Source organism: Corylus avellana, chromosome ca8, assembly GCF_901000735.1.
Source record: "Corylus avellana chromosome ca8, CavTom2PMs-1.0".
Classification (NCBI taxonomy): Eukaryota; Viridiplantae; Streptophyta; class Magnoliopsida; order Fagales; family Betulaceae; genus Corylus; species Corylus avellana.
This window is the reverse complement of record NC_081548.1, coordinates 21,385,065-21,395,901: the sequence shown is the minus strand read 5'-3', so window position 1 is coordinate 21,395,901 and position 10,837 is coordinate 21,385,065. Positions and strand designations below refer to the sequence as shown.

Sequence of the window (10,837 nt, the reverse complement as noted above, 5' to 3'; positions counted from 1 at the left end):
TGTATATATATATATATATATATATATATATATATATATATATACAAAATGGTACAAAGTTGGTTTCTTAGAAAATGTTTAATTATAAGAATCATTAAATGATAATATATTAATTATAAGAGAACCAATTATATGTTGCTCAACTCTTAGTGTAAATGAGTCCTCTAGATCGTGACTCAACGCCAACTGCTCACTGTATATATAGATGATCGTCGTGATCATCAGCAATATAAGGTCTTATATATATATATATATATGGAACATAAAATGTTGATTTATATTCTACTGCAAATTAATGATATATATATATATACAACACACTGGCATGACGTATATATATACAACTATTTTCCACAGTCGATTTTGTCATTGGTATTTGTTTATATAGCATAAGAATACTCTTCAAACGCAATAGTTTTTTTTTCGTAAACAAGAAATAATAAATAGAAGATTCTTAATCGTTTTGGGAAACTTAACATTGAAGATTCTTGACTTCCTAAAATTAACCTTATAGCTTAGATATATATATAACACTTAATATATAGTTTGGTACGAAAAATGGTTTCTGCAACTTAATTAGAATATATATATAGCAGGGATTGCTAGAAATTAATTTGCATTTATTTGAATGTCATCAAGAAAAAGACAAGTCGCATTTAAGCACAAAATGTTACTCTTGAGAATTCAAAGTTTGGTACGTAGGAACTTGGAACTTGGAACTTGATGATTTGATGAGTTTCTTTCACAAGTCGTCAAGCAGCAAAAGTGGGAGCATGAAGCAAGTAGTAATCATCCATTAACTTACGTGTTTTGTAGGGATAATGATTGATGAATAAAGAAGATGCATGAAAATATAAAGTGCATGGACTATCGACCTCAAATGTCTAAATGGATGGATCATTTTGGATCCTGGTGCAAGGAATGGATTAGGTAATGGGATCTGTAGCCCCCATCAAATCATCAAAGTTGTCATTCCGCGATCAAAAGAAAGTAAAAGGAGAACCACAAAAAGACACAAGACAAAAGGAGAGTCTCCCTTCTTCAGTCTTCACCCACGAATATTGCATAACCGACCAATAGTTTTTTTTTTTTGAAACCCTAATATTATGTCTCTACAATATTCCTACTTGATACGTCATTAATCCTCTTATATATTATATATATAGCCTTGATTAATGCAATGCCTATAATCACATCACTTGTTGCTTGCCATGCATCCTGTTGTTAGTCAACAATTCTATCCGTTTGCTTGCCAACTTCACATCATGCTATTGTCTTTTTCTTTTCTTTTTTCTCTTCTCTTTCTTCGTTTCTAAGTTTTAGTAAGTTGCCCACGAAAATCATATGTATTTGAGAGAGAAAAAGTTCTTAAAGTAAGAAAGTTTCTTTTTGACCCAGAAGCCTATGGACCATATATTAAAGGATAATGCAGTGAATAAAAGGTAACGATCGAGGACAACAGTAGTACCCGATTGATTTGCAAATTTTCTCTTTCTATCGGAGAAGAAATGCTTCAGCCGCCGGCCCTCTTATATACTACAATACAATTTGGTTACAAATTTCTTTCTCAAGAACATGACCATTTTAAGAGACTGATTATTCTGAAACACACCCCTCCCAAAAAAAAAAAAAAATTCACTAAAGACCCTTGAACTACCATGTATTTTGAGAAAATTTCTTCTTAAATTTTAAAAACTCTCAATTTCACCGTTTGAACTTTTAATATGATGCAATATACCCTCATCCGTCAGATTTGAAACGTTAAAAGTGATCAAATGATATTTATATCTCTGGTTTTTTTATAAAATTTCAAATTTACCCTTGAATTCAAATTAAAAATTAAAAAAATGAATATCAAAGAGTAATTTGGTCTTTTTAGTCGTTTCCGTTAGGGGTTAACGGCTGAATCTAACTGAGAGGTTTCAATTGAATCAAATTGAAAGTTTATGAGGCTAAATTGAGAGTTTTTGAAATTTGGAAAATCTTCTCAAAATGCATGGTAATTCAGGGGTCTAAAGTGAAATTTTTCCAAAAAATAAAAAAAGGGAAACAAGATCTGTTTATTAGTACTATACGGTCCTCATTTGGGACGAAGGAAAGTTATATCATTAATTATGGCAAGTAAAATATATTGATAGCATTCAAAATCAAGAAATATTAAAATCCATTCTTGAAAGTTTTACAGATCGAGTAATTTGTACGTCTAGCAAGTGTTCATAGCCTTAATTAAGCTCCTGGCTCTCAGTAAAAGAAAAATCATGATCTCCGTAAAGAGTATTTGCTTTTTATTTCATTTGGCCACATGCTTAAAAAAAAGATGACATGATCACTCATCTTAAAGTTGGGCCAGGCCCAAATAAGCTACAAGTTCCCAGAATGAGGCCCAGAGCAAATAGGGTTTGCATGACACTTCTTGATGGATTACGTGGCAGGTCCAAGCTGAAAGTCGCATTCCAACACCACGTACCAATTCTGTTCGAGTAATTCTAGAAAGCCTATTTGTGATTTTAATAGTCACATCATTCTTAGTAGGATATAAATAGGATACAAGTAGACTATTTAGAATTACTCCTTCAGTTCAGCCTAAAACCAACAATATTTTTCTTAAAAATAAAGTTGGACAATTAATGGACGCAAGTTTTGTGATCCAAGTCTAGTAATTATTTTTAATTTTTTATTTTTGGATATTTGAAGCATAAAAACACACTTTGGGATGACAATAACTTGAATAATTGGAAATGATTTATATTTTCCCACTTGATTTGTCCATTTACACAATCTGTATACAAAAAGTGGAAAATGTCGACCCGGCCCATATAGAAAGGGGAAGAGAGCAACAAACGGGCTGCAAGACAACCCGACCCCTAGAAAAAAAAGGTAAGAAAGTGACAAACCGGTTGCAAGACGACCCAACCCATAGAAAAAAGGGGAGGAAGGGATGAACTAAAGTGCCAACTGGGTTACAAGACGACTCAACCCCAAGAGAAAGGAGAGAGAGAGAGAGAGCGATGATGAAGTGATCACAAACCTACTCAATTTACTTCAAAAAGATGAAAATAATTTATTGTGATTCATCTTCGGCACAAATTCAATGATCGTTTTGAGAGTCATCTATGAATCTCAAAGAATACCTGATCAGAAAACACTCAATATTTAGAAAAGTTTTACTGATGGCATAGAAAATGTGAAAGAAAACTATCCTTAGATGGGGTAGAATTACTCGTAATTCTATAAGTCTGTATTTTGTCCCTCAAAAAATAAGATGACTTTTAAAATCACCATTTGATCAAAATTCAATAGTAATCAATTACAAGCTCAATGGTGATTTTAAGAGCCACGTCATCCTTAGAGAGATACAAAAGTGACACAAGAGAAATTTGTAGCATTACTCTAGAATGGCATCGCCTATGTTTAAAAGCAAGATTCTCAATGTCCGACCAAATAGGTAGACAAGTCGGACATGAGAATGGGGGCAACTGATACAAAAATAAATTACCAGGTGTGGGTCCACACAATTAAATGGCTATAAAATCTAGAGATTTTAGTTCATTAGACAGCTGCTACATAACTATATGCTTGTTACGAGTAGGGGTGGGCACGGGTCGGGGCGGGGCGGGTATCGGCCTTTTTCCCAACCCGCCCCGCACCCTGCGGGTTTCAAAATTTCAACCCGCCACCCGAGCACAAACAGCAACACCCGTGCGGGTTCGGGTATTGCGGGACGGGGCGGATCGGGGCGGGTATTGCGGGTTGTGCAGGTTCTTCTCCAGATCCTCTTTCTTCTCCTCCATTTTCGTCTGATCCTCTCAGAACGCCAAGAAACAAACAAACACACACAACCTTGCAGAAAACCAAAGAACGAAAAAGAAAACCAAAGATCGTGGATCTACAAGATCGTGGAGAGAGAGAAAAAAAAAACTTAGATCTACAAGATCGTGGTTTGTGGAGGTGGGAGCGGCGCAGCAACGATGATCTAAGGAGGTTAAGCGGCGACATAGGCTAGAGAGAGAAGCTTGAGAGGCGGAGAGAGAGCAAGGAAGACGAGACAGAGCAAGGGAGACGAGAGACTGAGAGGGAGAGAAAAGGGGGAGGCGGCAGAAAAAAAAAAAGAGAGAGACGCTTAATGGAGTAGGGTTAGGGTTTTTTTCTTTTTATACTTATGCAGCGGGTCGGGGCGGGTACCCGCATGAAAAAATATTTAAAACCCGCAATCCGCCCCGCCCCGCATGGGTTGAAAGAATTCTACCCGAACCCGCAAAAAAACACATGAAACCCGAGGGCGGGCGGTTGTCATGGTTATGGTTTTGCCCACCCCTAGTTACGAGGCTGAAAACTATCTAGGTATAACGCGAGGATCCCCAAAATAGTATTGATGTTTGAATCATATATATATTCAAAATTGATTTGAACCTATCTACAAAGCTGATCAGTTTGGAGTATTAATGTTGCCAAATTAACATGAAGCAAAAGAGAAATGCCATACTTTGACTTGTCTGTTGGATCATTAGGTGGAGGTTTTTTCTACATCTTTGTTACATCAGTGCACACGTATGATAGATTTCTCCCGAGCAACCTCATTTGACAAATCGAACAATATTTGGACTTCAAACCATATAAAATGATTCTGTTCCTTTAGCGTGTTTATAAATCAAATATGATAAGCTAAATAAATTGATATAACAGAGTCAAAGTAGGATATCGATCTCTCTCCTATATTAGATAATTAAGATAATTAGTTATCCTTTTACCATATAAGAATATAACATTAATTAAAAAATGTTTTTTTCAGGGGACTTTTACTTAATTTTCATGGTATGAGACTATGATAACCTTATTTAATTTTCAGGGGACTTTTATTTTTTTGGGGGATCTTAGGTGACTAACTTAAGATAAATGCTAAAGGCCCAACTTTTTTACCCAACAAAAATCCAACTTTTACCTTCTTTTTTTTTTCTAAAAAAAACAAAATGGAAAATGGAAAAAATGTCTAAAGCAACCCTATCTATTTTTTGCCTTTCTTTTATTTAGTATTTTTTTAAAAATAAAAAATGGTATTTTTCTTCATAATAATGACATTTTCTTAAAAAAAAATGACATTATTATGAAAAAAATACCATTTTTCATTTTAAAAAAAATACCAAATAAAAGAAAGACAAAAAATAGATAGGGTTGCTTTAAACATTTTTTTTATTTTTTTATCTTATTTTATTTTTTAAAAATAAATAAGGCAAAAGTTAGACTTTTGTTGGACAAAAAAGTTGGGTCCCTATCATTCTTCCTAACTTAATAGTACTTTAGCAGCCATCAAGTCAGCCTGGGATACAGTATGATTACTTGTGTTTTGTACAGTAATTTCACTGTGAAATTCTTAAAATTTTAATGATTATTATTTCTATTTAAGTAGTTCAAATTTTATCATTTCAATATTTGTCACCTTTAAGAGTTTTAATTCATTATATCTCATTACGTTGTATTCTAAAATGATAAAATCTCAATTAAGTAGAGTTTTTTTTTTTTTTTTTTTGAAAAGAGTCTGTTTAAAAAAAATTAACCGGAAGGTTCTTGCTCAGCAAGTACAATATTCTGGAGACACAGAGGACTGTCATCAATTCAGACTTGTTCCAAAGACTTACTAAGAGCTAATTTCACTAAACTATGAGCTGCTTCGCCTCTCTTCTTACGTGACCAACAACGCAACTCTGTAAGCTATTGAGAGTAACTCGAATATCTTTTATTAAGTAGAGTTCATTTATCCAATAGGAAGATGTAACAATTATAAAGCTATAGCTGCTTACTTTTCTCCGTATCTTCTTTTCATTTTTTATTGAAATTACAAGAAACCACAAACAGAGAAGCCAAAAAGCTACTCTAGCTAGAACAAGCAAAAAAGGGATGGAACAGGTATTTGCCGTTACAAATGAGAGGAGGAGTGAGATGGGAAATAGGTGGGATTAATGCAGCCAGTGTGAATTATAGCTGCGACCCAAAAAGCCATGCGGTGGGCACAAAAATGTGAATTATAGCTGCAACCCAAAAAGTCACGTGGTGAGCATAGAAATGAGTACTTATGTGAACTATCTAAACTTTCCAAAGAGAGTCGGCAAGTCCGCAATCTTCCAAATAAGAGCTCGGGAGAGAGTTGAAGGGCCAAAATAAACCCCTATTATTAAAAGGAAGATACATATGTTATGTATCTTCCTTTTAATAATAGGGGTTTAAGAGCCTAACTAAAAATAATTGTTAAACATCAATCATGTATAGTAGCTCATACATGGAAATTGTAATGCTACTTCATACCATTGATCTGGTTAATTAGGACAATGCCTCAAACTCACAGCATCCAAAAGAAGGTCAAAGAGGATAAAAGTAGCTAAAAAAGGCATTAAAAGCTCCTAATTGTATTTAAAAATTATTGCAATTGCTTGAAATTCCTCGGAAATTGCATGGACCTTGATCCCATTTTCTCATCCTCACCTGATATAAGAAATCATCCCATTTATGAGGTGGATCTCGAATTAGCCGCTAATTTCATCTGCATATATCGTCACTTCCAATCGCAAAAAGCCATCTTATCCAAATTAATTGTAAATTATATGCAAACGGTCAACTCTTCTCCTAGACATAAAAAAAAGATATATAGTAACCGACATCGACCTTCACCAGTAATGATCATCATGGAAAAGATGAAACAATTTCTCATGCATTTAGATTCTGTACGTGAACAACGAAAGAAAACAAAGAGAAAAGGGTTGTATATATGCGCCTTAAATGAAGCGCTGAACCAACACAAAAGCATGGGATCATCAACCTTTGGGAAGAAGGTATGCTCTCTAATAATACTCTTCTTTTTGTTTGCTCTGTTGGTTGCATCACCGAATCTTGCTTCTAATGAAGAAGCTGATGCTCTTCTCACATGGAAAGCAAGCCTCCCAAAAGAAGCCCAGTCTCAGCTATCTTCGTGGACTTTGCTTCCCAAAAATGCCGCCAATTCTTCTACCAATCTCAATTCAACCACAAACCCATCATGTTCTTGGTCTGGCATTTATTGCAACCTTGTTGAAAGAGTCATCGGTATAAATCTTACATATTTAGACCTACAAGGTTCACTCCATGAATTTTCATTCTCGTCTTTCCCTACTCTCGAGTTTGTTGATCTCAGTACGAACTCACTCTTTGGAACCATCCCACCTCAAATCAGTTACCTCTCCAATCTTATCTATCTTGATCTCTCCATCAATCAGTTCTCAGGGAAAATCCCACCAGAAATTGGCCTGCTGACAAACCTTGAGGTCTTGAGCTTGTTTAAAAATCAGTTGAACGCCACAATTCCTCCAGAAATAGGTCAGTTGAGGTCTCTTGATGAGCTTGCTCTGTACAGCAACTCCCTAAACGGTCCCATTCCTTCTTCTTTGGGCAATTTAAGCAAATTGGCTTACTTGTACCTCTATGGCAATCCACTATCCTGTTCCATTCCTTCAGAAATTGGAAATCTTTCCAATTTGGTTGAACTTAGCATTTATGCCAGCAGTTTAACTGGTCCCATCCCTTATACTCTTGGAAACTTAAGAAGGTTAACTCTGTTGGACTTGTCTCAGAACAAACTTTCTGGTTCCATCCCCACAGAAATAGGACATATCGAATCTTTGAAGAATCTAAGCATTGCAACAAACAATCTTGTCGGTTCTATCCCGACATCATTATGTGACCTCGGAAACCTTACACTTCTCCATCTCTTCCAGAACAACTTGTCAGGTCCCATTCCAGAAGAGATAGGAAACGTGAAGTCTCTTGTGAGTCTCGACTTGAGAGAAAATAAACTCAACGGTCCTCTTCCAGCTTCAATTGGTAACTTGAGCAACTTAGAGGTTTTGTACATTCGTGACAACCAACTCTCTGGTTCCATTCCTCTAGAGGTAGAAAATCTCATGAAGTTGACAGTATTTCGAGTGGCAAGAAACCAATTCACTGGTTATTTGCCATCAAATATTTGCCGAGGTGGATTGCTTCAAAGCTTTACCGCAAATGGTAATAATCTCACAGGCCCGATTCCTGAAAGCTTGAGAAACTGCACAACTTTATATAGAATTCGTCTAGACGGGAACAACCTGACTGGAAATATATCCGAAGTTTTTGGGGTTTATCCGGACTTAGTTTACATAAACCTCAGCAACAACAAATTTTACGGGGAACTTTCACCAAACTGGGGAAGGAGCTCATGGCTAACAGATCTAGAAATCGCCGGGAATCATATCACCGGTAGCATACCACCTGAGATTGGAAACGCAACTCGACTACAAGTTCTTGATCTTTCTTCAAATTACTTAGATGGGGAGATTCCTAAGGAATTCGGAAGGTTGACTTCTTTGGGGAAGCTTATATTGACAAACAATCAACTTTCAGGTGGTATACCTTTAGAGCTTGGATCCTTGACAAATCTTGAGTATCTTGACTTGTCCGCAAACAAATTGAGCAACTTAGTTCCAGGATGTATAGGGAACTTCTCAAAACTGTACCACATGAATTTGAGCCACAACGAGTTCAGCCGTGGAATTCCGACTCAGGTGGCTTACTTGGTTCAGTTGTGCGTGCTTGATCTGAGTCATAACACTCTTGCCGGAGAGATACCAACGGAGTTCACAAACTTGAAAAGCTTGGTGACGATGAATATCTCCCACAACAACTTTTCTGGCATTCTTCCGAGGGCTTTTGATGACATGCATGGCTTGATGTCTGTCAACATAGCATTCAATGAATTATGGGGTCTAATTCCCAACAACAAAGCATTTCAAGATGCCCCGATGGAAGCATTGGAGGGGAACAAAGGATTGTGTGGCCAAGTGAAAGGATTACAACCTTGTCAACCATCCACTCCCAACAAACATGTCCCACAAAGGGCCCACAAGATCGTGTTCATAATCATATTTCCTATTTTGGGAGTACTAGTACTCTTATTTGCACTTACGGGAATTATGTTAAGAAAACAGAGAAGCTCGCCGAAAAAACCAGACGAGAATTTGTATCCGATATTAACCCTGGATGGGAAAATTTTGTACGAAGAAATCATAGCAGCCACCAGGGATTTTGCTGCCACGTATTGCATTGGGAGTGGTGGACATGGAAGCGTCTATAAAGCACAGCTGCCATCAGGAAATATCGTAGCTGCAAAGAAAATCCACGCCTTATGTGATGGTGATTATGTGGCTGATCGGAAAGAGTTTCTGAGTGAGATAAAGGCATTAACACAAATACGACACCGAAACATTGTGAAGCTACATGGTTTTTGTTCAAACGCACGGCACTCGTTTTTGATTTACGAGTACCTCGAGAAGGGCAGCTTGGCCGAAACCCTAAGCAAAGAAACAGAAGCTAAAGAGTTGAATTGGTGTAGAAGGGTGAATGTTGTAAAAGATGTGGCGCATGCCTTGTCATACATGCATCATGATTGCTCACCGCCCATTGTTCACAGAGACATATCAAGCAAGAATATTCTGCTGGATTCTGATTATGTAGCGCATGTTTCCGACTTCGGCACTGCTAAGCTTTTGAAGCCAGACTCATCCAATTGGACTTTCATTGCAGGCACATTTGGATATGTAGCACCAGGTAATTAATTGTACAAATTAGTTTATATATACTTCTGTCGATTAATTAATAAACCATATTATATTATAAAAACATTAAAATATTTTTTTGGCAGAGCTTGCTTACACAATGAAGGCGACGGAGAAATGTGACGTGTATAGCTTTGGAGTTTTGGCACTTGAAGTAATCAAAGGAAATCATCTTGGCGATTTCATCTCTACTGCAACTTTGTCTCCCTCTGGTAATTACATACAAATGGAGGACATATTGGATCAACGCCTTTCAACTCCCACAATTCAAGATGAGGACGAGCTGAAAAAGATTGTAACTTGCGCAACTGCTTGTTTACGTGCAAATCCACAGCGTAGGCCAACCATTAAGATGATTTCTCAGATGTTGTCAGCCTCAACTGTGCAGATTGCAAGCACGTACAGTTAAACCTGGAGAACTTGATAGGGTCTAAATCATAAGGATAGCTACAGTGTCCACTGCGAATACATGTACATATACTTTCTGAAATCATCCAATTTTTCAAGTCATTGTCATCCCAAAGTAGGTTTCCACGGTTCAAATATCCAGAAAATTACTAGAGTCTGATCACAAAACAGCCTCCGAGGAGAATAAGGATCATACACACCTAGTGCTACTTGGCTTAACTTTGTAATATGCTAAGATATGTAATTATTTTTGTAAATTAATTTAGATGTAGTTAGCTTATGTAAATTATGGTATTTCATAATAAATATGCATGACTTAGAGAGCTCCACTAGCGTTTTGCATGCTTATGAAAATAAAGAACTTTTCGGTCCCTCTAGATCAATCCCTAAAAGGAATTGTAATATAACTAATAATTATAGTTTAATATTTTTTAATTTAATTTAATTTTTTAATGTTTTTAATCATTTTAGTTTTAATTTTTTTTTTAATTAAGTATATGGACACGTGTCAATTTTTTAGGGGGGCCGTAGATTTTCAGCAATTTTTAAACAGAAATACCATCTGCATTTTTAGCCATTATCGAGATACTATCTGTACGATACAAAATGAAACCATAGAATATTGACTTATGTGGAGTCTATATATCAATGTCGTTTGTTTATAAAACGCTAGTTATTAAAAAAAGTTATACAATTGTATCACTTATAAAACCAAAAATTTCATCGTTTAATTATAAATTAAACATAAAGAATCCTAGAATTCCTGGCGTTTGAAATATAAACACGAGGAATACTTGGGTAAACATTCTTGGGGTACG

The 10,837-nt window shown here is 36.1% G+C and overlaps 1 protein-coding gene across 1 annotated transcript; it reads left to right on the top strand.

Moving 5' to 3' along the window:
* Positions 1 to 6,794: 6,794 nt before the first annotated feature.
* Positions 6,795 to 10,020, top strand: LOC132191032 (MDIS1-interacting receptor like kinase 2-like). Its single transcript, XM_059606051.1, has 2 exons — positions 6,795 to 9,603; positions 9,698 to 10,020. Exons 1-2 carry the CDS (start codon positions 6,795 to 6,797, stop codon positions 10,018 to 10,020), a joined length of 3,132 nt encoding a protein of 1,043 aa, XP_059462034.1.
* The last annotated feature ends 817 nt before the right edge of the window (positions 10,021 to 10,837 follow it).

Coding starts and splice junctions, on each gene's coding strand:
- LOC132191032 (XM_059606051.1), top strand. CDS start 6,795: ATGGGATCATCAACCTTTGGGAAGAAGGTATGCTCTCTAATAATACTC. Junction 9,604..9,697: donor ATTTGGATATGTAGCACCAG/GTAATTAATTGT, acceptor TTTTTTTGGCAG/AGCTTGCTTACACAATGAAG.